The sequence below is a fragment of the Vidua chalybeata genome, chromosome 15 (genome assembly GCF_026979565.1).
Source record: "Vidua chalybeata isolate OUT-0048 chromosome 15, bVidCha1 merged haplotype, whole genome shotgun sequence".
NCBI lineage: Eukaryota > Metazoa > Chordata > Aves > Passeriformes > Viduidae > Vidua > Vidua chalybeata.
Window position 1 is genome coordinate 7,688,401 of NC_071544.1, and position 27,651 is coordinate 7,716,051.

The 27,651-nt window shown below is 46.2% G+C and overlaps 1 protein-coding gene and 1 long non-coding RNA gene across 2 annotated transcripts; one reads left to right on the top strand and one right to left on the bottom strand.

Moving 5' to 3' along the window:
• Positions 1-523: 523 nt before the first annotated feature.
• Positions 524-25,047, bottom strand: SLC22A4 (solute carrier family 22 member 4). Its single transcript, XM_053956417.1, has 10 exons — positions 24,641-25,047; positions 18,441-18,544; positions 16,649-16,803; positions 12,866-13,037; positions 10,838-10,964; positions 8,803-8,903; positions 7,598-7,812; positions 6,750-6,932; positions 4,191-4,326; positions 524-2,961 (listed from the first exon to the last, which is right to left on the bottom strand). Exons 1-10 carry the CDS (start codon positions 25,031-25,033, stop codon positions 2,886-2,888), a joined length of 1,662 nt encoding a protein of 553 aa, XP_053812392.1. The 5' UTR covers positions 25,034-25,047; the 3' UTR covers positions 524-2,885.
• Positions 4,346-7,679, top strand: LOC128795558 (uncharacterized). Its single transcript, XR_008433585.1, has 3 exons — positions 4,346-5,599; positions 5,704-6,753; positions 7,604-7,679. It is a non-coding gene; the product is annotated as an uncharacterized LOC128795558 (long non-coding RNA).
• Positions 25,048-27,651: the final 2,604 nt, after the last annotated feature.

Sequence of the window (27,651 nt, forward strand, 5' to 3'; positions counted from 1 at the left end):
GAAGTTCACAGAGTCCCACAGAAGTCAGTTCAAAAGCTGAATTGTATCACTGCAGAAATTTGGTCCTGCTCTTCATAAGGCTAATTCACACTTCCAAGTGGCTTTTTATGGCTATTTTTTTCCAACCTCTAACTGACAAAAAAAATAGTGTACCTTTTACAGCATTTTTTGAACACTTGCATTTAAAATTATCTTTTATCCCAGGTTGGAATCACATAGCTGTGAAAAATCTCAAAGGTGAAAAATGAATGACATAATAGGAGTTAAATCACAAAATAATCCTTGAGCCTGGCCAGGGTCAGCTTCCAGGGATTTGCACCTGAAAGGCAGAAAAACTGTACCACACCATCATAATCTTCATGTGTGGAAGAACTTAATTGGTGAAAGAGCTTATTTCAGGATTTTTTTTTTTCATGCCCGATCCACACTAAATACATTTTATTATTTATTTATTTAAAATTCTTGGCACTGAGTGTTTATGTTCGGAGACCTGCTCTTCAAATAGAATCCACACAGGAAACAGTTTGAAACAATGTCAGTGCACATTTTTATTGCAATGAAAACAGAAATTATGAGCAGATCCAGCAAGTCAGCTGAGGATCCAAGGTTGCACAGAGAGACCCCAGTAAAGGTGACAGAGGTTACAGATGAGGCACAGGGTCAGTGAGAACAATCCAGCTGGGGCTTCTCTCATTTCCACTATGCTCAGACTCCATAAGGCCTTATAACAACATCACATAATTTTAATAAGGACATTCCACTCCCCTGAAAGATTATTAAATCTGCTGCAAAAAATACTAAAATGTGATGCTAGCTTGAGATAAATGGTTTAAGTAAGAAAAATGAGACTGGTTAAAACATGGTATTTTAAAAAACACTGTACTTTTTCTTATTTAAAAAAGGAAAAACAGGTTTTAAGATACTGAAAGGTTCAAGAGTACAAAAATATTTACCTTTTAGAAACACCCAAGCCTACAATCACATAAAATAAGTCTCAAAACAACAATCTTCATAAAAATATGGCCACCTATATTTAACTCAAGTCCTCAAACCTGTCCTATGCTGATAAAAAGGCTTTCTTGAGAAATTTACTTACATCTAAACAGTACTTCTTTAGATTAAGTCTGTAAATGTAAAAGCAAGATTAAATACTGCTGTTATTAGAGAAATTGACTGAGAAGGGATGAGAAGATCAGGAGTCACAGGTTCCCTTATGCCATGTTACATTTATGGCAAAAGCATAACTGCAGGAAATTAAAAATAGTATTTCAACTCCCAAAAGCAGCTTGAGTTAATTGCACAAGTTCCTTGCATTTGTTATAAAGCTTAATATTTGTGCTTGAACTTCAGGGAGTTCATTCTTGTGCCAAGAGCCAGCACAAGACAATCCGCCCTGAACTCAGGCATTAGAGATGAGACACTGTGCTTTTGTTAGCCCTTACAGAAGGTGAATCAGGGCTAATTGTTATTTATAGAGGATAAAAATCAGGTCTACCAGGTCTGATAGACTTTAAGTGACCAAGAAGTGCACATACAGCCAATAAATACAAAAATAAGAGGAATTACACTCTTCAGACAATGTAGTGTTCATAAAACAGTAGTAGCACAACTCCGAGTTCTACATTTATCTTCATCCAATCTAGTTTTGCTGAACTCAAAAAAAAAAAAAAAAAAACCAAACAAAAACCAAACAAAAAAAAAACCCATACATAATCTGTAGGATTTGAAAAACAAAACACTGGTTTTGTTGGTGTTTGGGTTTTTTTTTTAATAAAAATCCCTGTGGTCCCAAATTAGTAATTTTGAATTTTTTATAGCTGCAGGTTAACATCTCCAGTACAGAAAATCAGATTTTTGTGAGCATCAAATTGCCTTTAAGTTTGTAAATTCTACAAAGGTTTTGTGAAAGCTTTTGAAACTGCAGTGAGGGTTCTCTGAAGGTGTAGAACAAAGTGGTATATATTCAAAGGAGAAATTAAATACTTTGGGAAAAAGAAAAAACAACACCCCAAGAGAGCTAAAAAACTGCTTATGCCCATATACCATGAAAAACTGAAAGCTATAAAGCATGGCACGTTGGGACAGGATCACGGACTTGCTACAGCTGACTTTTCTGTTAAAAGTGGGTGTGACCCACCAGAAAGTCAGCAAATTCTAGTCCTTACTCAGTGCTCAAGATTTTCCCCAAAGACACTGAAGATTCACAAAGCTGAGGGTTTTGGGTGGGCTCAGGCTTTATGAAAGAACAGCAGCTTTTACAGGAACAGGGGGATCCCAGGTCCTGGGAAAAGCAAGTGACATCTAAAGCCACTCTGATGGTATGTTTAAAACCCATGTCCTTACAAGGAAGTCTGTGTCTGCTCTGCTACAAATGAATTTTGACTCCACTTAGTCTATGGGCTTTGGTCACAGATTTCAAAGGAGGCCAGGATCTTTCTTTCAGGTTTTGAAAGGCAGACACACAGCTCCCCTTCCTCCAGTCAACACACAAAGTGAGAAAAAACACCAGCATTAGCTTTGCTATTTTTTTTTTCCCTTCCAACAGCTTTTATCGAGTACCTGACTGCCTGGAGTCACTGCTGTATTATTTCTAAGGCTCACTTCCAGCTTACTCCTTGACTTGTGCTCAGCACAGACAGGCCCCCGTTTCTCAACAGGGACTGTGTCTGCTGACAAAGGCCAGGGAACAGGACACAATGACAGACTAACAGTCCTACAGGAGCAGACAGCTTCTGGTCACTATACTGCATAATTTGGGGACAGCAGCACAGGGGTAACAACTATGGTGCAGTAGCTGTTGGCTTTTGTTCATTTTCCTCTGGCAGCAAATGCATTTTGAGATGATTTTGTTCTTCTTTCAGCCCCTCTGAGAGGTGTGTCTTTCTTCACAAAGGTGTTATCAGACTTTTAGGACTCTCCTTGGAACTCCTAATGCCAGTGGTTTGTTGCTCATTTCTGAAACTGAAAGCAAGTAAAAGAAAGAACATTTTCCAAGGTGTCATCAGACACTTCCCTCTCCTACAAGCACCACTACAATAGCCATGTTACACTGCTAAAAAAAACATGAGATGAAATATAACATTCTCTACAGTGTGCCTTGCTGGATGGCAGCAGCAGTGCAGCAAACAGCTTGGAAATTGAACATCATTCAGCAACTATAATTCAGTTACTTCAGGCTGTTGATCCAAGAAACCTCCGAGGGGAATCTGGTTTGAGTCTAAGATTTCTAGCTATAGTTTGTCAACTGCAAAGCAGAAAAGCCACGTGTGAGACGTGTAAGAAGTCCCTAATTGTGATAAAGAGCAACATGTACTTTCTCCAGGAACCTGGCCTAGGAATTTTTCTTATTCTGAAAGCATAATGACAGCTCCTTATACTGACCAGGAATTAGATGCAGGGAATTCTAGCTTTTTCAAGCTATTATTGCTTACAGGGGCAAATTCTGTTCCAATACCAGTTCTCACTGAGCTGAATGGTGGCTATGCAGCTGCTCTTTGGTTAATTCAGTTTCCCTCTGCTGCTCTAAGAATTTTTCTCATACTGTAGTGGATGTGCATAGATTTGAACAGAAATGTTTGCTCGGGGTACCCTAAATAGCAATGTTGTTGGGACAAGAGAACTGTCATTGCTTACAGGTAAATCACATAAACCAGAGCAAAAGCTGTCCTGGCCTGTCGCTGGCTGCCCAAGAAGAGGCTAGAATGTTGAAATCCTACATTTAATTTAGAATAGTACCTGAAGAACTTACAGTGGAAGAATGCAGGGTCTCATAATATAATATAATCCTACTAAATAAATAATATAATAAATAGTAATATAATCCTACTAAATAAATAATATAATAAATAATAATATAATCCTACTAAATAAATAATTTAAAGGAATAATTTAAATAAAGAGTTTAGAAGAGTAAATGATATAATAGGATGGAAAATGTCTGGACATCTGAAGCAACAGCCTCGAGGTGCTGTGAAAGTCAGCTTTGCTTTGCCAGCACACATCAACTCTCAGGTTTAGACATTCTGGAGAAATTGTATTGTCTGTCAAATTAACAACCTGAAAGAAAACAATCTGAAGGGCACTCACTTTGAGAGCTTTGAAGTTTTGCAGTGGACCTGAAGAAACACGTTTCCTGATTGTGAAAAGGAACTGTGTTCTAAACTCAGTGGGATGAATGAAAGCTGCCTTACCATTTCACCTTCAGCATCTGCTCAAAGCTCTCGGGCAGTGGATTGCCGTAGCTCTCTGGGAGAAACAGGGTCAGGATCCCAATCAGCACAGTCAGGCTTCCCATCAGGATATATGGTAGGAATCTGTCATAGGCACCTGGCAGAACACAGAACATTCCAACAGTACTTAATGTCCACAATTATCAAACTCACTTGTAAAGTTTATATTCCAGACATTGCTGTAATGCAGAAGTAATTGGAATAATTAGCTGACAGATTCATCAATATCAAAGGTGAATCCAAAGCTGAATTACATCAATTACCTGCCAGCAAAGGGACTTTTCAATTTTTAAAGCTTCAACATGTGCTCTTGGATGGCCACAACCTACCATAATTTCATGCCAACCCCCACATTTGTGTAGCAGCTAAAAGTTTGGGTAATTTTTTTTGTTTGTTTGTTTGGGGTTTTTTGTTTGTTTGTGGTTTTTTTTATATTTTCAGCTGGGATAATCATCATCTTTGCAAGGCAGTATCTCTGCTGTAGCCTTTACTACTACACTGTCATCAAGAACCAAATCCTCTGTTAAATAATATAATATGAGGGAATAAAATTGCTTGTAAGCAGTGAAGCACTAATCACTGCCTGAGATCATGGATCCTACTGGGCTGATGCAAATGGGAAGAGACTAAGTCAGCTGAACAGGTTAGTTACAGACTAACAGCTCATTGGTAGGGAAATGCTTTAAAGCCTTCCTTACTGCAAAGGGAGAGAGCATCAGGCTTCCCGAGACACACATGAGGCTCTGGCCTTAGTCTACTCAGAAAATTATTTTGGACTTGAAGGCAGCAGCCTCTGCCAGCAGCCTCAAGCTGGCACACAACTCTTTAGGCAGGATGCAAGATCCTCAAGTCACAACAGCACAGCAATGAAAAGGTCTTTCAGAAAAGGGATTAGCTAGGAGTGAAAGTATTGAAGATAGAGAAAGTACCAAATTGGACTTGACAGTTTTATTTTATAGCTGGGATAGAGCAATATGCTTTATAGCATATGGAACAAACTCAGATTAAAGAGAGGACCTCTGGGTATGTCTCACAGAGCCGAAGTTTGTGATCTGATCTCCTCTGTGTTTTTGAGCTGGATGAACTGCAAGGTCCTAATTTAGCTGTAGCAAATAGCAGCAGCTGACAAGTTTCTCGTCAAACCTCTTAAAGTTTTAGAAACTATTTTGATGTCTGGAACAAGATTTTTTAAAGACTGAGCCCGTGGATACCTGGGAGAAAAAAACCCCACAAACCCACAAAAAACAATCAGTAAAAATGTTATTTTGTCTACATTTCTCTCTTAGTGCTGCAATGGAGACTGAAGACCTTAAGGAGAGTCACAGTCCTGCTTACCCTTTTACTTCACATTTGCAAATACCTCAGACAAGGTATTTTCATAGTTTTTGGTACAATGTGTTCTAGTTATACTAGAATGCAGAGGTGAGTCAACACTGATTAGTTACAGATAGTCAGCTCTTCTCCACTTTCCTAGCATGGAGAATCAGCACTAACCCCTCAGCAGTACACCAGCAATGTTTTGTCAAAGCCAGCAAAGTCGAGCTCATGTTGTATGAAAGATCTCAGCAGGAAACAACACTCATTAGGGGCAGAGAGAGTTGACATAGGTCCAGTGATGGCAGAAGGAAATAAATAATGTGTGAATGAAGGAAAGAGGAGATTGAGCACCCCAGACTGAACAGTAGGTATTCACAGATACTTTCACCCTTAGTCCCCTAACCTCTATCACTCTTTCCTGTCTGCAACATGAGGAACATGTATTTTACGTATTAAACAAAAAACCAAATCAAACCAAAAAATATTTGTCAGTTAATATATGCACAGCACTCAGAATGTGATGGCATTGAGTGTCAAGAAAAGCCTATGAGGAAATTAATAATACTGCTTACAGAAGTATTGAGCAATAAGAAGCAATAAGAAAAAGCAAATGAATGAATGCTGAGATGACTGGCTTAGAAACTAAAACAAGAAAAAATTAAAAAAAAAAACAAACACTTCAAGTAAACACACTTTCGTGCCACTTAACCTGTATGTTTTCCATTTATTACTTTAGAGACCACAAATCCTGGGAATGTTTGGAATCCCACCTGCAACATATCCATCTCAGGATGCCCAGGGACAGTACCATGCAATGAATTTCCTACTGCTACATTTCCTTACTTGCAAGACCACTTCTTGTCACACTGTCCTGGGAAACTAACTGGCATCCTGAGATCTGATTATTATTTCAGCCACTCTGCTTGCACAGTTTATAAACATCATCATTGTATTGGGCCAGCTCTAACCCACTTCAGGGATATCTGAATGGTCCCTAAAGGAATGAAGTGCCTGATCCTTCTGTGAAGCCCAGGGAGCTCCACTTAATTTCTACCACATGTGACAGTGAACTCACACCCAAGCTGAGAGAAGGAACTGAAAAGACAACAAGTGAAGGGGCTTAAAGGCGAGCCTGCACTGCAGAAGCTCAGACAACTTCTCTGGGCAGGTGTGTGGTGCAAGGCACGAAGAACGAGATCTCACCCAGGTAAACAAAGTAAGGAGCAATGATGCTGCCCAGCCTGGAGGCTGTGGAAGTCGCTCCCACTGCCATGTTCCGCACTAGCGTTGGGTACAGCTCCACGTTGTAGACATAAAGCATTGAAAACGCAGCTGTGATGCCAAACTTCCCAAGCATCACCAGTCCAACAGAGAGGACATTGAGTTCTGGAGGAGAAAAAATAAAATCAAGGTGAATAAACAACACCTTGTGCTTATTACCTGTATTACTTCTACATCCAAAAAACTGTATTGCTGTGTTTTTCCAAAAGGTCATAAGTTTGGCACTTTGGGATTTTTTAATTATACAAAGTATTAATCCCATCCCTAGATGACTCCAAACTCTCCACTAAGCATAATGTAGACGCTCAGGTTATTTTGTATTTTTCAGATTTTGGTTGTCTTCAAGTAAAACAGCATTACTGAAATTTAACAAAACTCTGAATTACACAGCAATAAACTACAAGCTTGAACCCACCCCTTTTTCACAAAATCCTGTGGAGATATACACACAGTGAAATCCGGATGCAGGTTTTTGTAGCCTGGAAGCACAACCAGATAAATCACAGTACACTTTTGGCTTTCATTTTAGAAGTTGGTTCCCCCTGAACTATATAAAGCTCAGCAATTTGATACAATAAATGAGAGTCGAGTGTGACTCAGCATGTACAAATGCAAAAAAAAACCAACCTAAGGCTGCAAGGGATCAGCATAAACTCGACCTCAAATTCTAAATTTGATCCTGGTTTCCAGTAATTTTGCAGAACTGTTATACAGTACCGTAACGTATTTTGAATGTTTCATATACTTAAGTCACATATTTAATTTTGTACCTGCAGGAACCAGCTGAATGAAGAGGACAACACTTCCCCCTAAAAACAAGGTGCCAGATATGGAGTAGCGCCGTGGGAGGGAGCGGAGGAGAAGCCAGGCGATCACATACGCTGGAACTTCAATAACAGCTGAGAGGAAACAGTTGACATAGGCATTTCCATGCCAGTCTGGAGTGCTGAGGGACAGGCCAAAGTAACCAACTGATGTGAAAAACCTGAGAAAAGCAATAAAAACAAATTATTTCCGAAACAGCAGTCTCTGAACGCCTCCAGTGTTGCCTCAGATGTCGTTACAAAAATAGGATATCGCAAAGCACTGCCACAGGCACTGTGGCTTAAAAAGTCTCACTGGCAACCCCCTCTTTCTAATTCTGTCATCCCATTCAGTGATCATATCCACAGCAGCTTGAAGACACCTCAGATTTCTCTGTCCTTCCTGCATACACTACACCAAGTAAAAAGCTTTGTGGAAGTTGTTCACAAAGTCTTATCACTGCAATGGACTCAACAACACAATGAAACTCTTGCAAGCTTCCCAAGCCAAGTACATTCCTACTTGTAGCTAGTGTCAAGATCTCCCACCCTCAGCAGTTGCGTTATATCTTATTTAATCTTCACAGAGAGCTGGATGTTCAGGTTTCAGATCTCAGGAGTGCCTTACCAAATGTACTACCCAATTCCTTTCTGCTGGAGTGAATATGGACAGAAAAGAGTTCTGGTTTTTCTATAGGGCATTATTGGGTCCTCATTTCTCGTGGCTGCCCAGGCAGGGACCAGGATCTCACTGAGATGGGCACAGTACAGAACAGAACAAAAATGCTGGCCATGAGTCTGGCTCTTGTTATGTTACTGAGTTGCTGCCTTTGCTTCAAGAAGAACATTTCTCTTCAAATAGAGATTACAAAGATGGGGAGCATTAAAAAAAAAAAAAAAAAAAAAAAAGCAATTTACTTAAACATACTTAAAAATACAGAAGTTGTTACATATAGTTTTCTAACTGTTTTACATCTGAGTCAAGGCTACTGTCTCCATATTCTTGTGTATTAATGCAGTGTGGGTGTGAGGACACTGAGGGCCATGTACCAGCCAAGGACCACTGGAGCTGGGCTCCGAGGCTCAGACTTATTATCTAAACCTGTGGCATGTGCCCTCAAATCAGAAACTGTTCTATTGCCTGGGTACTTTAGGAATACACATTTCCTTACCACAAAAGTAATGACATAATAGTAATAGTTGCAATGTTTCGGGTTCGAAATAGGTCCAGAAGGATAGCCTTCTGCTGCTGCTGAGGCTTCGAATCCTGCATCTGAAGGAAAAAGGAAAACAAAACCAAAAAAATTCCCACACACCTAAGAGCATAACAACCTCTGCTACCCAGAGTGCAGGCAGTTACGAAGTTATGACTATCAGGGGAAAAGTGGTCAGCCCAAGGGCCACTTCTGCACCAGGGAGCACAGTCCTTAGGAAGAGCTTGTCTTTGCACCCAGCTGTACTCATGGGAGCTTCCACTGCACCACGAAGACTAATTAGAAAGGAGTGTCAGCTGACCAGACAGACGAGTTAAGGTTTCCTTGAGGATCTCACACAGTACTTCCAGAAGTAACCTCAGTTCCAGAGGCATTTTTCTGTCCATTCAACTCTCTTAAACCTTCATAAGGTTTGTGAAGTGAATATAGGAAATCAGCCAGTTTTGGTGCCTGCCAGAACCCTGACAGGGAGAGGAACAGATGAGAAAGGTTGGTGAGGCCAGGGCACATCTTAGGAGCATCCATCACCTCAGATTGGAGATGGAGGGTCTAGTTTGAGGCTTGAAGCAGGAATCTTCTGAGTGGCATTAGAGTGCCTTTCTGCCTGCACACTTTGCCCTTGCTAGGGCAAAGCCAGAACTCGTGGCCAGGCTTCCCCCAGGCCCAAAGAACAAGTCACCCTGCCTCTCCCTACAGGACTACCCAGGAGATGCCCTTTCCTAGGAATAGATGATGGTTTTCAAGGATGATGGTTTTCTATTAATGTTTGAAAAATATTTTCAACATAGACTTAGCTTGCAGACATCTTTCTCAGGTTTTTTTGTACAGACACTTTGGCACACAAAATTTCCACGAAGCAGGCGAGTGCCTCCTTGGTTTAAGAAAATATGCAGGAATGATAAAATGCTTCAATCCAAAAAAGTCATCCCCTGTTTGAAAGACATCTGAGGCCTGGCCGTGAAGTAAGGGAAGTGGTTTTCCATGGCTGGTGTAGAATGAGCTTCCCATAATTGGAACACACACTTCAATTCACACTAAAACTTCCACTTGGGAAAGAGATCTTCAGCCAAAATATAAGTGTGACAGTCAAGTGACAGATCCTGCCCGGGGGAGGGGTCACTCGCAGCATCCTTGTCCTGCAGACACTGCAGAGGAGGACGTGGTGCTTTGCTTTCTGCTCTCTCAGGAGACACAAAAAGCAGGTGGCAGTATAAGGCAGTAGAGGAAGATCCAGCCGACAGACAGGCAGTCTTTGCTGACACAGGGCTGGAGGAGTCTTTGCACAACAAAAACGTGCCTCTGTGAGGAGCTCCAGTGAGGGCAGAGCCAGTAGAGGGGGAGATGAGCACAGGAACCAGCCGTCCCACAGTGGCTGTGCTGCTCCCTGCCTTGCTGGGCTGCCAAGTTTGCACTAGACTTTCTTCTTTTAACCAGTAGATATGAAATACAGAAAAACCACAATTTTGAAGAAGAGCTTGATGTTCTTCACTGTCTTCATTCACATCATGGTTTTCAAGTCCCCTTGTAGCACTCAGGTGCTTTGGCTGGTTTGGGCAACCTGAGGAGTCCCTCAGGCTCCACGCAGACCCAGCTCATGTGGGTGCTGATTCAGGGCCCCCACACAGCCCCCCTGCAAAGGGCTCTTGCTAAACTGCAAACTGCTAAAAATGCACCAAACTGAAATGGGCACAAACACATTCTCCTTGGGTCTTTGCAGCACCCAAAGGATGAAGCAATCTGGGTCACCCTTGCTTTGAAAATCACAATAAACATTGCTGAGGAAGAGAATTACACTGTGAAAAGCAAACAAATAAAACCTCCCTCTGGGTTCTCACTTTGATCTCGCTAACCCAGCACTTACCGCAGGCCAACAGTCACTGCCAGCCCAAGAGCTGCTGGTGCAAACCAGCTCTTTGCTGGCATTTCCCAACAAGTCAAGCGGCCAAACGGGGAAGTGCCAGCGAGGTAAAGTACCAGGATGTATGGAACATACCTCTGCAGTATCGAAAAGCACAGCTGGGGCTGGAATGCCATTCATTTTTGCAGCCTTTTGGATAATAACTTCTGCCTCCTTATATCTTCCCTGGGAGATCAGCCACCGAGGAGACTCAGGAATGATCCTATAATAAGTTTCAGAATAAATGATTCAATGTTTTCCCAAAAGTAACAAGTTATAAATAACATATTTATTGTGCCTAGGAGTTACACTCAGATCTCACAGATTGTTTGCAGCAGGAGACAGCCCAGCACAGAAGCATGTGGGCAATGCAATTCAAATACATGGGACCTATTGTCACGCTAAAGTAGATGCTTTGTCCTTAGTGGTTGTTTTTTAAGGAATAATTAATGTCCACCAGATGTCACCAGATAGACAGAAAGTATGGGGGTGGCTTAGCCAGTGTGAATCAAAAATATTCTTAGGAAGCTGCACTCAATGTGGAAATGCTTTAAATATGCACAGCATGTATTTACAGGTTCTGTGTCATAGGAATCTTATATACAAACCTCACCATGTCACCACAGCTCTGAGGCAGATTCTCCCAGGCAGAGGGCAGGGGCAGTGTCCCCATGCAGAGTTGATGACATTTTCTAATCAATTACAGGCACATGTTGAATGAATTAACACCAAACACAGCACAGAAAACTTCAACTTTCCTTAACTAAATCGTTTGGTCTTAACAGATGCTATCTTGCTCCTTTAGCCAGCAGCACTTCTTCCTCTCTTTGGAAAAAAGCAGGTCAGCACTCCTTTTCTGATGAGCCCTAAAGACTGACTCAAAGCCAGGTCAATAATTACAAACATCAGATGATTTATATCTGATCATTAATCACTAATGGGACTTTCTGTAAGATGAGCTGCCTCCACTGCTCTTCTTACTGGGAAAGCTGAGGATCTTGAGGCTGTAGAAATAATGCAGGGAACCTTCTGGAGAATTTGGAAGGGAAATGATGAAGAGCAAGAACTGTACAGAGCAGAGGGTTGTGCAAGTCACATGGCCCGTGGAAGCAGTGGGTCCACATGCCAAAATGCCAGCTAACACCAACCTGCCTTGGCAGAGCTTTGCCAGGGCACCTTGACCCCCACCTACCCCCATACAGGCCCCAGACAAAGTGTCTCAGAGGAAGTTTCTGGCATTTTTAAATGTAAGCTTTTAAAAGGCCTGGCAATTCCCAGCCCATAGATTTCAAAGCTGAACTCTGAAGCCATGCACTGGGGACAAATTTCCTGTGCCTCACAGTGCCGTTCTGAGAGGCTCCCACCCAGAACCATCCTCCCCAGAGAACAGCTGCTTGGTGCAGAGGGAAATGCTGCTGTGATGAAGGAATTTGAAACACTTCAAGTGGAATAAGCAAACTGACCCTTAAACAGATTCAGACTGTCTTTAAAATCCAGTGACAGCAGAGGTGGAGCTGAAAACCATTTTAAAGGTTTGGTATGAAGACAGGCTAAAAAAACCCCCAACTAACCAACAAACCATCAGCAGATACTTCTAACAAGACTGGGACATGCAGGAGGTGTTTTAGGCTATAGAAGAGTGTGTCTAAATCACTCAACTGTTATAAAGATGCTAATTGCTCACTTAGAGATATAACTTTTTCAAGGTAGCAAAAAGGAGTTCCCTGAATAATATGAAAGAACTCTTCCTCTTGTGAATTATTCTTAATTTAAGAGTGTGAGTGATACCTTGCTTTTCCTTTCCTATTTTCAAACACCTGTCCCTTCAGAAAACAGCAGATGCCCAAGGCAGCAACCAGATAGGGCTATCTGCCCTTCTTCAGTGCTTCTGTCCAGCTAAAAAGAGCAGGGCTTCAAGTACACAGCACCAACGAGGCTCTCTAGGTAGTTACTCGACTTAAAATTGGCAAGAAAAAACCCAAACAAAAAGTGCCCCCTCAAGGCAAAGCCTTCTCACGTGGTGAATAGAAGAGAGCCCCTCCTCCCTGACCCTCTGCCATTACCCAGCACCAAGAGCATCAGGCGGGAGGAGAGGTGGGAAGCGTGGCCTCGGCATGGACTCACCACCAGAGCGGGATGCAGAACAGCCCCGGGACAGTGAGCGCCAGCAGCAGCATCCGCCAGTCTCTGATGAAGTAAGCAAACAGTGGCAGCAACATGTAGCCAATTGCAAAAAATATGCAAACTCCTAATGTAGAGAATAGAATACGAACTGATTTGCCAAGAATTTCTGTGCCTGTTTAAAACAAGGGAGGTTGGATTAGCATTTTAACTCTTTGTTTTCAAGCATGATAAATACTTTATTGCATTTACAAACAAAAAAAAAAAAAAAAAAAGCTAAACAATCTTAGAAAAGAGCAGCACAGTACAGACAGGCCTGTACAGAAAAGCTGCTGGGAGTATTGGGAACCTTCAGATAAAGAAGCTACTTCTGTTTGCTTTGATTAATGCATTGGCAGACACAGATAAGGACAGGCATGGGGGATGGCTGGCAGACTTCCAGGAGCCTTCCTCACATGCTCCCCTTGGACACATCCTGCTCCCCCACTTAACCCATCCGGATTTAAGATGCAATTCACTGCTGGGCACTTCTGAAAGAGCAAAGGTCTGAGCACAGCAGACTGGCATGGGATGGAAGGATGTGAATTTACAGTAAGGTGAGGTGGAAACAAATTTCCCACCTATTTTTGGGAACAGAAGAAAGGTTGGAATGTTGGATCAGCACATTAGGGGCTGAAGGACAGAACCAGGGAAGATGCCATCCTCTAGTAATGTTATTGTTCCAGTAGCCAGGCAGCAGTCAGGGAAAGCACCCTACAGCCATTGCACCATGCAGCAACCTAATACTGAGTAATGAAAACTGAGACAGTTCTAAGCCTTCCACAGCACCTAAATTCTTTCACAATAAAACACCCAGACACTGCTTAATAGAATCCAGTGAAGCCCTAAGGTCCACCTCACTTTTCCCTGATCTCTCAGCCCCTGGTCTGCAGAGCTCTCCTTCACGTTAGCAGCACTGCAAGGGCCATAAGTGCCACAGTTTGATCTGGGCTCAATTAAAACACAAACGACACTGAGCGAACTGAGGGCCACAAAGTGTGGAGAGTGTACTTGGGTTGTGTATCATGGCAAGAACTCCAACATTTATTATTGCAGAGAAGATGGAAAAAAATACCCAAGACTGGAAAACCCTCCTCTTTGATAGTTACATGAATTCTCATTTCAGAAACCTGGAGTAACTTAATAAAGTCACAGTAAAAAAACGTGAAAATAAGAATTTGCTGGGCTAAAATGAGTGTGTGGAGATACATGTTACCATCTTCCTCTTGACTTGCTCTTGTTTAGAGGGGCTTTCTTGAGAGAGGTCTGATACTTGAAACACTGGTTTAAGCCTGTTAAATGTTACATTATAATTTGTGTCAATTCAAAGACAGTATGAGATGATGTCTCTCCTGCCTTTCCTCTTCCCTCATTCTCGTAGCCATGGAGTAACAGTTCTTGGGCAATATCAACATGCCTTCACAAACCTCTGTAGTATTTTACAGTCCCAGAACCTGAACACAACAGTTTTGAGCACAGAGAACAACTGAAACCTAAAGCTAAGAGAGAAATTTCACAGCATGTGGCTGAAAAAACTCTAACATTGACTACAGAAGTTCACCAACAGCTCAGGGGCAACTATTTCCATGAAGGTGGGCAATAGTGCAAAGGGCAGCATGAGCCTGGGTGGCTAAGGATATTGAAACAGGGTCTGAGCTACACATGGGGAGGCAACAGAGGTTTGGATGTTGAGAGTTTGAGTGACAAGAGAAATCTGTGCTGAACTTGGAAAAAAACTCACTGTACTTGGGGATGGAGGGTGCCAGGGCTGCAGCACAGCCAGGGTCAACAGGGCCTTTAGAGGTGCTGGTGTCACTGCTCCCCTCCCAAGCACAGGTCAGCCCTGCCTGCTCTTGGATGAAACAAGGGGAGCATCTCCAGCACATCCTGTAATCAGGATGGGTTTTCTTAAGGAGTTACTTTTCTTTTTATAAGTATCTTCTCCTATTGAGTACCTCTATCATGTGCAGCTTCCTGGAAGCTCCTGGGTTTGCCTTGCCACAGGCAGAAGTCACAGTGCCTATGGGGAAATGCTGTGGAGTGTAGGGTGGGAAGGACCACCCTCTGTAAGTACCTCCCTCCTTGCCCATGACAGTCAGCTGATGGCTCACTTAAATGGGGAAGCTAAGGTCTAAGTTAGTTCAGCTTAACCCTGCCCTCAGAACCAGCCTCAAGGCTGCTGGGGAACGGCCAGCACTGCTGACAAGTGCCCCAGGAATCTGCCTCTCTGCTCCCTGGGAGCCATCGCTGCTGTGGCAACTTTACAGAGGAGAGGATGGCAGAAAAGACAGCACAATGGGGCCAGCAAACAACAGCTAACCCATTAAACAAGGCTAGTGAAACCGGGGGAAACCCAATCTCCTCTCTCAACAGAAGGACCATTTGCCCAGTGGGGTGTTCCTGGCCCTCCCTTCCAGCTTTGCTTCTGCTGAGCACTGAGACAGCATCCCAATCCACATCCAGCTGTGCCCCACATTCCCAGGGGAGCTGGCAGCTAAATTCCTGCCTGATCAGAACCTGCACCTTTGTGCTACACAGCACCCATGTGTTTCCACACGGATTTTCAGCTTTACCCAGTGCTGTACCCCCCAGCCTTCCCATGGCAGGCATTTGCTCCTGCTCCATCAGCTCCACAGAAGAATTAAACTACCAGGACAGTGGGAGCAGTGGCAATTGTGACAGCAATGGCAGGAACAGTTACAGTGGTGATGGCAACAAGGGATCTGCCTGCTGACAGCCTGCCCTTAATCCTCCCTGTGCCACAGGCAGCAGTGACTCGTGGCTGCTTGGGGACACAATGCTGCATCCTCTTCATAGCACTGACTTCATATGATGCTCTTCTGAACTATTTTATCCCCTCATTTTAAACCTCATGGGGTAGGAAAGACCAGCATTAACTAGTAATGTACAATTTTAATCTAGCTCCCATTACGATCTACAAATTCTAATGTTGACACCAGGGGTTTATAGATGGCCATAAATATGTATTTGTACAGATGTTAAAGACAGAAATCCCAGCTTCCCCCCTGAGACCTGCATCACTCATCCCCATAATTTGCCCATGCAGTTGCCTTTCCTGAAACCCCCGTGTCCAGTGGGAGCCTCTGTGGGGTCTCCTTTCCCCATGGGGTCCCTTGTTCCCTGCAGGGTCCCCAGGCAGCAACTGCAGCCATGCAGCTGCTGGGTCATTCTTCCTACACTCCCCATAGAAAAGAAAGCAAACCTTATCTTCCAAAACTTAGGACATTATCACTGATCTCAACACTGAGAGCAATGTCTTTATGGCTAATGGGGCTTTGGCACCCAGCCAGCTCCTCTGCTCTGGTCCCCCTGACACTCATTGTGCCTGGAAATTGCTGGTTTGCTCCACTCTGCACTCAGGTATGCACTGACCTCTCTGCAAAGGGTGCAGAGGGAGGCAGGGATGAACCCAAATGCCTTCTGTATCTCAGATCTGCTGCTAAACCCTGAATGCTGCCTTGAATGTCTTCTCCAAAGAGGAATGAAATGGATGTTTATTTAGACTCTTCCTGCTCTCTTCTTTTTCTCTAAACCTACAAAAAGTATAGGCTTGAAGAATCACAGAGCAAAAAAAAAAAAAAAAAAAAAAAAAAAATCATACAGACTTAAAGTAGGAATTACCAGTGCAGATTTACCACTGTCTAATTAAATTATTCAGGTTCAGAGGGGAAAAAAAAGTAACAGTACATTAAGCAAACATTTAATATAATGCAAATATATTCATACCCAAAATGAAGGCCACCACGTAGTTAGATATCTGTCCCATCCCCACAATGAGAAAGAGCACTGTGAACATCTCCCAGCTGGTGGAAAAGATCTGTAGGAAGCTGAAGCCAGTCTGCACAGCCATTGTCAAAAAAAGGATATTCTTCCTGCCAAACCTTTGGTAAAGAAAAAGATTATTACTGAAACAGCATGTATTTATAGTGGGGGATATGTAAGAGGGCACAAGGGAGAACAAATATCCAATCTCAAGTTATGCTTCTTAGCACAACCTGAAATTCTGTTCATCTTGAAGAATTTTACTATTTTCATATGAACTAAAAAATATTAACATTTCCAAGGCCCATAAGACAAACAGAGAAGAAAAGCTATGAGCAGAAACTTCAGAAAGCCACTAGACAGAGATTAAGAAGACGAGGCAACAGTACAATAGGGAGACACGTGCAGACTGCAAGCTACACACCTGTAAGTGAGGAAATTATGGATTTCAGGCTACTGGCATCTATACTTTGCAACACCATTATGCTTTTAGTGTGCTAAATAGCTTTGTCAACTGGTTTTGGTCTGAGTTGCCAGACATACTGCCTGCCCCCTTTCTCTCACCTGTTTCTCTGCATTAGGATTTTGTGGCATATTGTCCTGGAGAGGCAGGACAAGCTCAGTACAGGTTTTCACACCTGTGGGCACAGATGCTGCATGGGCTGCATCACCTGCTGCCTGCAGCAACCCTTCACTTGGAAAGCTTCTGTAGCAGGCATGGGGAAATTGCTTCGGGACAGGCTCAGATCATAACCCTTTACTGACAAAACCCCCAAATAATCCAAGGAAGCTCATGTGGGAAGGCATGAGCCAGGCTCTCAGTGGCTGTGCTGCCACCAGGGCACACACACTTCCTCAAATGCTCCCACTGGGAAATGGCACCACTGGGATTTAGTGATTATCTCATCTCCCTTTCAAACAGTAACACCAACTGACTTCTGCACTGGGGCAGGAGTCAGGCGATTAAATTCAGATCACATGGAATTTAATGCTGGAGGCTTTGGGATTAAGACTCCCAATGAGTTTTGAAACCCCTCCACTAAGCACCCAGAGAACACTGCTACCTTATGACATCCTCATTCCCAGACAGCAGTCAGAGCAGGATCAGAGATCCCACCATATGGATGCAGGGCTGAGGGCTGTATGCAGCAGAGATATGCACAGGGAATGTATATTCTGCATTCAACTTGTAAGGCCAAAACCTCAGCACTGCTGAGACAATTATCAAATGCCTGTAATGACTAGTTTACATTTTTATCTAGTGAGATGCTATGACAATTGCTATCATTTTCAGGTTATCTTTTTTTCCTTCCTCTCATATGTCCTTACTCTGTTTTCACCAAACCATCTCTCCTATGCAGAGATTCCATTCAAAGGGCAAGTTTCTATCTTGCAGCTCTAACAAGGGATTATCAGTTAATGTGCATCAAAACCTAGTGTCTTTTAACTTACTAAAATGTCTGGATAAAGAAACAAATGGGAAGTGGGTTGTGAAGGGAAACCCACTGCATCAATCTACAGAGCAGCCACATGGGCTCCTTGTGGAGATCAGTCCCTGGGCTCTGAAGTGCACAAGAGAGAGAAATCCTTCACCTGGGGTAGACCAGGATGGGATTTTTGAAGAAGCCAGACCAGTTACCTAATTTTGATCAGGACTCAAAGTACTGGACATTTCACTCCTTTTATGTGAAACAAATGCCTTACAATCTCTTAAAACAAGTGCCCCAGGTCTGCTGTGCTCTGCCCATGGCATTACCTGTCTGAGAGCTGCCCCGAGATGAAGGAGCCGATGAGGACCCCCACAAAGAAGAGGGAGCTGGTCAGTGGGGTTTTCCAGTCGTCCTCACACACCAGGTTCCACTGCAAGAGAAAGTCCTGTACTCAGACACAGCCCCAATGCTGTGCTGAGCCTCGTCCAGCACAGGGGCTGCTGGTTGGAGACACAGACATTTCCATGCAATGGAATTCTGTTTCCCCATATCCACACTTCCACCCGCCACTGGCACTGTTTTCTTGGTCAAGGTCACTGTTGGAACACCCTGCTTAAAGCACAAGAAAAAGAAGGGAAAGTGACTGCCTCCCCAGGCAACTCCATGAGGCCAAAACACCAGCAGCTGTCTGACACAGCCCCATTGCCTCTGAAGGGGATAAGCAGCCAGCAACACCAAATCTGATGGGAGCCCATGTGCACAGCTCAGGGGCTGTCCTGGACCTGTTTCCAGTACAATCCTCCCATCATGTACCCACCAGACCCCTGGACCTGGCTCCCCATGGTCCAAGATGCTTCCACCAGTGAAACAGAGCAATGGAGAAGGGTAAAGAACCATCCCAGCTAAGGATAGCTCCCAATTTACCTCTGCCAGCACAAAACCTGCTGCAGCTCTGTAACTTCTGGGGCTGACAAAACATATGTAAGAAGATGCACGAAATGAAATCTCTTTTCTTTCACTGATGTGTTACCAAATTCTGTTCCACCCCACAACCTGCACCACTGACTTGCCACCCATCACTCACAGCCTCATGACTGCAGCTGGCTGTGGCTGCAGACTTAGGACAGGAGCCAGTGTGGAAACTTCCACCTAAAACTACTCATAACCTCAGACAAGGTTTAAAAAAAATAAAAACTGCATCATGAGCCTCTGTCCACCGAAGTTACAGCTAAGCATGTCTCTGCCAAGGCTTGCTCCCTTCCTGGTGACTAATCTCCTGGTTATGGCATGCCTGCCAAGAGTACTTAGGGAGAGGCTTCAAACATGTCACTCTCAGATCAGATAATTCTACCACAATGGTAAGCTAGTTAGATCACAGATTAAAGTATGGCATAATTGTAATAATTAGCCATGCTATCAGAGAGCGGGGCCATCACCTGCACCCTTTGCTCGGAGAATGGATGGGCCAAGCACAGGCAAAGGCTTGGTGATGGAGCAGAAACCTGCCACCAGAGCTGCTCAGGCTCCTCACTCAGCTGCAGGCAACCAGGAGCAACTCTTGTGTTACAGAGACACCCAGGCCCTGCCTGATGGCACCACAAGCCCTGCCAAAAACAAACCACAGGTGGATTGGTGGATGAGCTTCACAGCTGCTGCAGAACAGGCAGGCAAACCCCAAAACAAGGGGGAAGGTGGTGTGGTTTGATGCAGTTTGCTTTGGACTATAATTTAGGAAAGAGATGCAATTAATGCCTATTTTCAGACAGAAGTACACTGCCAGCAGAGGGGAGTCAAGTACCTCTGCCCTTTGCCCAGCCTGCAAAGTAACACCAGCTACATGACAGAAAAAGAAGCTGAGGTTAAATACACGGCCCATGCCTCTTCCTGAGGAACACACATGTCTTCAATGCAGGAACAAAGAGACTTGCAGACTAAAATGTACCTCCAAGACTTAAATCTGATTAAGAACAAAAAGAACCCTGTGGCAGAATTTTCTGTAAGGTATTTTCTTGTCCCTGCTGGGAAGGGAAAGGTGGTGAAGTGTGGGCCTGTCTGGGCACACACCTGCACTTATCTACAGTGTTTTGAGAAGGTGGAGGTTAGCATGTGGGTCAGTGGGGCTCTGGTGAACTGAAGGATGCTAGCTGTGATAAATAGATGCAGGGATCTGCTTCATCTGTGAAAGAAAACAGATTTCTGTAAAGAAAGTCAGTAGAAAACAAGTCCAGCATTTAAAACAAAGCAAAATTCAGCTACATAAAACATGGCATTCAAAGTACACTGTAGAGGTCCTTCACCACATCCTGCTGCAGCTTCCTTGCCCCACTCAGGGAAAGCTGTTGACTGACAGCATGGCAGAATCTGCAGCTCATACAAACTACTGTTAATTATCTGGGTACTGAGCACCTTGGTCTGGGGCCACCAGCACAGTACCTGGACCTTCAGACTTGAGTTGCTCGAGGTTAAGGATCAGTGTTTTCAAAATGTCTCAATGGTGCCAAAGGCACTTGGGCTGTAAAATAAACCCAGCTAAATAATAACTTGCCCATGAAATTGCATTACCTCTTTGGTGCCAAATGCCTCCTATCCAGGTGTTTGCTCCACTTCTTCCCATGACATACTGCATACCCAGCAAAAATTCACTGTACAGGGTCAAGTCTTTCAGATTTGGGGGGATGTGTAAACAACACACAGCAGCTGGCTGTCCAAAGAGGGGTTACTGTTTACAGAACTCACTGCATTTGACCAGAAAACACACAAACACATGAAATCCATCTGATTTTAAGTATACCTGTGGCTGCTGAGTGAACAATCCACCTATTTTAGCTCTAATATCACATGGTCCCTGAGCAATACAGCCCTACCCTACAGCTACACCTCATTTCCCAAATTCCAGCTTCCCATCCCCACAGGCACTCACTCTGACTGAGGCTCATGCACAGTGGTCAGCCACATATCAGCACGGTAAGGTTTCAGCAGTGCTTCAATGTATAGGGAAAAGTGAAATGTAGCTTGTTTGACCCCTTCCTCAGAGGCTGCATCCATCACAGACAGCACCAAGCACACCATGGCTACAGGAGCTACAGCCCAGCCACAGCAAAACTGCCTACAGCTAGAACTTCCAAAATGTCTCTACTGGGCTAATTATACATTAACCAGAAAATAAGTAATTCTGTAACGTCCCTAGCAAAGCAAACTGGGGAGCAAAGTTCATGTAAGATTCCAGGCAAGGCCTCTGAATGCTAGGAATAGGAGCTGCTCAAGAATGCTGTAATCAAACCACTTTATTCCCATCAAATCCCCACAACCCTTTCTCACAAGCTCCCAGCTACTGGAAGAGCCAATTCTGCGAGGTGCTGCTGGTAGGAACACTACAGATGGACGAGCTTTCTGAAAAACTGAAAATGCTGGAGAAGGTGCCTTGACTGCCCAAAGTGCCCCCCCTGCCAATCAGAAATCACTAATTACCCCCCCCAGTACAGCCCATTCACATCAGAGGAGAAAACACTAGTGGAACCTTATGTAAATGGGTGGGGCTGCAAATCAGGGAAAATCTGAACTTGCTTCCAAGAGTAAAGCTGACGATGAATAACTCAAGAAGTGTTAATTATTCACAGATGGCCCCATCCTGCTCCCTGGGTACCAGGTCCAGCAATGAGACCAGCTCTGCTCACTGCACAAGTGACAATGCACAAGCACCTCCATGCCCGAGCACAGGGGGGGCTTCCAGGGCTGGGCAGCGCTGCTCTCCACTGATGGAAAAAAAGCCGTAACAGAATAGAAAAGACCTTCAGATGCCTTCAAACCACAGCAATTCCTATCCAGTCTCTTGCCTCTGCCAGTCCCAAAAGCTTCTAGTTTTTGCCTTCACTAACATTAGGGCCAGGGCTGGGACAGGAACTGAGCAGGATGACACAGGTGACAGACCAGTAGCCCCAGTAGAACCTCTGGCATTCACTCTGCCCTTTGCAGGAACCTCAAAGTGGTGTCTGGGGTACATGCCATGCCCCATCAGTGGAGAGCAGCTCAGTGTGTCCCCAGGGAGCAGTGATGGGTGACAGCCTGGCTCAAGGGAACTAACTGGATCCTAATGCCCACTCTGAAGGGCAAAATTGGTGCTTGTCCTTGAGACTCTAATTAATGTTTGATCTGAACATCATTATCTGGAAGTAAAAAAAAAGTGGATTATATTCCAGAAAAGAATACTAATGTAACAGACCCCAGGAGCCTGCCAATAGGAAAAGGAAACCCTGCAGCCCATTCCTCTCAGCAAAAGGATCACTCTTGATCCCACAATGACTCACATTTCCACTTGCTCCCCATTACTCTTACAGCCCCTTTCTTACATCATCCTGGCCCAAAGATCACCTGTGGACATATTCACCTTTCCCCATCATCTCCATTTTAACACCACGAAAATGACTCAGTCTGGGATTCTCTGCTCCCAGGGTTTACTTAGCATGTCCTCACAGACCAAGTAACACAGGTGCTGAGCTGGCATCTCCCACTTCCCTTCAAGCAACACTAATAACTGGATTAAATGCAACTCAACGAATCAAACGAAGTCTCCAGCACTTAATCCTGTACCATCAAGTTCTGTTCTTCAACTGAGTTCTGAAGCTGTTTCTTCACTGAGGTTTTCTGATGGCATGTCCTGGCTTGTCTTCCCTAATACAGAGAAAAATGTTGGGTACAAAAATAAGCATCTCAAATTTGTCTAAACTGCCTCTTTCCAGCATTTAATCAGTGCCTGATTTCCTTGTTTTGAAACCAAATTCCATTTTTTCCAAATGTCCATGACAATTTTGAAACAAAACAAGTGTCTTTCTTTTCCATCTGGCTTACAGATGGCAACCTGGCACTTGGTTTCCATCTCTGAATGTGCTATTGCCTCTCTGGCATGCCCCATGGCAAACCCCACAGCTATGTTCCATCCAAATACTGCACAGATTGCTCTTGTTTGGCATCTTCCAACATAAATTATTTACTGTCCATTAAGAAGAACCACATTTCTCCTCTTTTTGCTTCATTTACTGCTTCTCCCAGAGCACGCACTGACTCTAAAACAGAGATAACAAGTTCATAGACACACCAGGATAAACTGACCTCCCTCTGGCAGTGAGAGTGGCATTGTCTATGCCAGTGGTGGCCATCAGGCACCTGCCATGCAGCCGTGCCAGCCTGTGGGTTATGTGGGCAGCAGCTGTGCCAGCCGGGCATGTGGGCAGCAGCCAGGCAGCTGCTGCCTCATTTCGCCCATGGCCAGGAGCAGGACAAGCTTCCCATGGACCCCTGCCTTGACCTGATATTGTGAGGGATGTCCAACGACTGAGTACAACTGCCAGCACAAATGGCAAGTGTCACATGTGCCTGCTCCCTTTGAGCAGGTGACAGGAGGCTGACACCTCCTGCCCTCATCCTGCCTGCCTGGCACGTGGCTGAGCCTATGTCTGCACACCTTTAGCACAGACCCTTCTGCTGTGTCCTCAGGGCACAGACTCCTTGCCTCAGCATCAGAACCTTTGTGGCTGTGCCATCCTTCGATGTTTTTTTGGTGGCAGATGTTGCTGCTGAGTCACAGGACTCGTGAGGAGGGTTCCCCACCCATTCTCTCTCACACTCCCCGAGGGTGAGCCATCAGTGCATGAGGAGGGTGGCCCTGGGCTGCTTGGGGCACTCTGGGCTGAAGGACCGCGGAGCCTGCCAGCTGCCACTGCCTGGCATGCGGGTGAGCCTGTTATTCCCTGAAACCCCTTACACAACAAAGATCAGCAACAGCACTCCTGCAGCTTCAGAGGAATCATTTTCCTTCTCTAACGGAGCTCCACACTCCGTGCCAGCCTTACGGAACAGCGCGGCTCTGCCACCACACCACGGCACGGCCAGAAGACCCAAACAAGCGCTTACATTGCCCGGCACCGCTGATGTTCCCCCATGACACTCTGTACCGGTGATGCCACTGCAGAGCCTTACACACCGAGCGGACAGCCGGGCTGCAGCCAGGTCAGGCTCCCGCAGAGTGACCACGGCACCTGCCTCCCACCAATCCCAGCGCTGGCGGCCACGGAAGCCACTGGCATTCCAGGGCGCGGGGCCAGCGGGAGCCCACTCTGCTCTAGCCCCGGCAGGCTGGGTGCGTGCTTATCTGAACGTATCCATGTCCTCATTCAACGCTGCACTGAGGACGAGCAATTCCATCACACAGAAAATTTACCGGAATGGTCAGCGTGCGGCAGGAGGAAACTACCGGGCTTCAATTTTCAGCCTCTGCCTCCCCCTCCACACAAACCTGTTTCAGAGTAAAACCAGCTGGCAAACACAGCTGGAAGGGCGAGGTAGCGCAGCTCCTTCGTCAACCTTTACCTCTCGCATCCCTCCCGCTCCTCGCAGCATCGTGCCCACCGGGACCCCTTCCCGCAGGCACTTCACCCGATGGTTCCTGCTCCGTGTTCGCCCTCCCCCAGGCAGAATGACAGGCCTCGGCCCCAGCACGGCCCGGGGCAGGGGTGTCACCGCGGCCGCGCACCTCGGTGACGATGGTGGAGCGATAGACATCGCGGCTGTACTCCCAGCCGTCCAGGCACGGCTCCTGCTCCAGCGCCTCCAGCTCCACGTCGGAGCCGGGTCGCAGCCCCAGCGCCGAGAAGTTGGCGAGCGCGGCCAGGCGGTAGCGGCGGCAGCGGCTCGGCACCTCCTGCCCGCCCCGCAGCTCCAGCGGGATGCTGGCGTTGCGCCACTCGCCGCTCAGGTTGGCCCCGCGGGGCACGACGCACCGGTGCTCGGGCGTGCCGGCCAGGAACACGACCGACATCCCGTTGAAGCCATTGGGAATGATGCTGGCGCTGAGCAGAAAGAAGACGAGGCGCTGGAAGCGGCCCCACTCGCCCAGGAAGGCGGTGGCCGCGTCGTAGTCGCGCATGACGAGCGCGGAGCTCCGCGGGTCTCCCCCGGAGCCGCGCGCTCCGCGGAGGCGGCGCTGGCGGCTCCGCCCCGGCCCGGCCCGGCCCCCGCGGGGCGGTGCGGCCCGGCCCGGCGCTCCCGCCCGGGGGGGACCGGGGCGGCTCGGCCAGCCCCGGGCTCTGCCGACCCCGCCTCCCCGCGGCATCCCCGGAGCCTTCCCCCGGGCACCGCTTCTGCTCCGCCGCCGGCTCCGGAGCTTTCCTTAGGAGGCGTGTCCGGTTATTTTCCATTTATTTCCCTGGGCAGCCGCAGCCGGAGCGGAGCGGGCGGTGTTGTTATCCGTACGGCGGGACCGGGCGGCTGTCTCGGTGTGAGACAGCAGCTGCCGGTGTGTGATCAGCGCCTGGTGGGAGGGCGGCGGTGGCTCCGCCGTCCCCAGCCTTCCCCGAGCCCTGAATGCCTCCCTTCGGGGACCCAAAACAGGCTATCCCCTCTATTGCTGCTGCAAGATGGAGGCACAGCGTCGCACCATCCCCGCGGGAGCGGAGCACAGCCGGTCATCACGAGAACAGCTAATGGACAGGGAACCGGACCAGCGAGCCATCAGCTGGGAGCTGCGGGGCCGCCGGGGTCTCTCTCCCTGGCTCATCCCAGGAAAGGTAGCGACGCCAATAATGGGAGCCCTCCTACACACTGGCACAGAGGAAAACAAGGACCAGACACTGCTTTAGGAATCAAACGTTCTCACAGCCCCTGAAATCCCGTTCCTAATGCAGCCCAGTGCTTTTTCCCAGCAGCGTTTACTCTCGGCAACAGACAAGGTCAGCAGTGGCTGCTCAAGGTGCCTGTAGCAGCTCTGGCCTCGAGAGACGAGCTTTTCATATTCCCATCTCCTATCCATTTACTATTCCTGCTCCACACGTGACTCAGGCTTTGCCCGCAGTCGCATACGTGGATAGCTGTCAAAGCCATTTCAGAAATCAGAACAACGCTGTCATCTTCTGAAATAACTCAGGGAGCACTCAGAAACTCGCTGGTGTCTAAAACAAGCACAGTGTTCTGCTCGGACAGTGCGGCTCCCTGGAGGTGTGAGCAGGGTGTGCCCAGACGAGGATGCCCGTGCCGGCGATGTGCGAGGGCAGGCTGGAAAGCAGCGCTCCAGCAGAGATCACAGAGGACGACGGGGGACTGTGGGAAGGAAGCACGGAGTGCAAGCGATGGCTCGGCGGTGCCGGGGGAGGAAAGCATGTAGCAACATTTATCTGGCCAGGCAGCGATCTGCTGCTGCTGTGGATGTGGGCAAAGAACTCATGTCATGGGAAGCTTCAGATATCTCCTGTTTGGAGAGGACATCCTCATGCCGGGCCTGGGCTACTGAGCAGTCTAAGCTGTCCCCGGTGATAAGAGCAGGGTGGGGCCCGTTGGGACGGATCAGGGGTTCCCAGGCAGCAGCCCTCCACCTGCCCTGCCCTGAGGCTGTGCAAGAACCATAGTAAAATGCAATGTATGCCTGCTCCCATGAGGAAATTAGGGATGTGGAGTGTATCATCTTAAGCATTAATGTTAATGCAATCTTAGTAATTATTCAGTCGACAGTAATTTATTACAGAGGATTAATTTGCAGAGCTCAGAAATAACTGTGGTTAGGCTGCAAACAGCATATCAAAAGTGCTAGACACAGTAAGTGGTAGATGATGTGCTTAGGTTTATCTGGTTTGCAGATGCATGCTTCACATATTAAAACTTCACGTGTCTGCCATGAGAACACCACAGGTTTTTCTCTTATATTGTGAACCTGCATAAATTAGCAGTTAAAGAAATCCCTTGTGTTCTAGCCAGCTCTGCCACAGCACCACAAGCTCTTGCTCCAATCACCGTAGCCCAGAGTTTTTGCTGGGTGCTTCCCCAGCTTGCAAAACCCACTTGTGATCCAACATCAGGGGTTCTTCAACCCAAGCATGAAGATTATGAAAACCACCTGAAAACGGTGACCAGTGAATGGCTTGGACTGTTGTGGAGCAAATTCACTGTAAGGGAAGGACCAGTCCTAGTTCTTGCAACTGACCCTTCTTAAAGAGGTCAGTCCAGAGAACAAAAGAGCTGGGGAAGGAGCTGGAGCACAATTCTGATGAGGAGCAGCTGAGGGAGCAGGAGGGGCTCTGGAGTATGGGAGGCTCTTGCTCTCTGAAAAGAGGAGGCAGTGAGGTGGGGGTTGGTCTCTTCTCCCAAGGAACAAGCAATAGGATGAGAAGAAATGGCCTCAAGTTGTACCAGGGGAGGTTTAGGTTGGATATTAGAGAAAGTTTGTTCGTGACACTGGCAGTGGTGTAGTCACCATCCCTGGAGGGATTTAACACACATGAAGATATGGCACTTGGTGACATGGTTTAGTGGTGGGCTTGGTAGTGCTGGGGGCTTTTTTCACCAAAACAATCCCATGATTTTACCACAGCCTTATAAAACACACTTTGAGCTATTAGATGAAGAGCAGTGTGTGGGAAATGAGCTGAGGGAGATTCCTTTAAACTGAAGTCAGACACCAAGGAGCCAGCAGAGCAAAGGAAGAGTACTTCATTATAGGGGGAGATGGAACAAATCTTTGAATGGCTGAGACACCACCTCTAGTGCATGGACTTG

Coding starts and splice junctions, on each gene's coding strand:
- SLC22A4 (XM_053956417.1), bottom strand. CDS start 25,033: ATGCGCGACTACGACGCGGCCACCGCCTTCCTGGGCGAGTGGGGCCGC. Junction 13,038..16,648: donor CGTGGTGGCCTTCATTTTGG/GTATGAATATAT, acceptor TGTTTTAAACAG/GCACAGAAATTCTTGGCAAA. Junction 6,933..7,597: donor CATTCAGCTGGTTCCTGCAG/GTACAAAATTAA, acceptor TTTCTCCTCCAG/AACTCAATGTCCTCTCTGTT.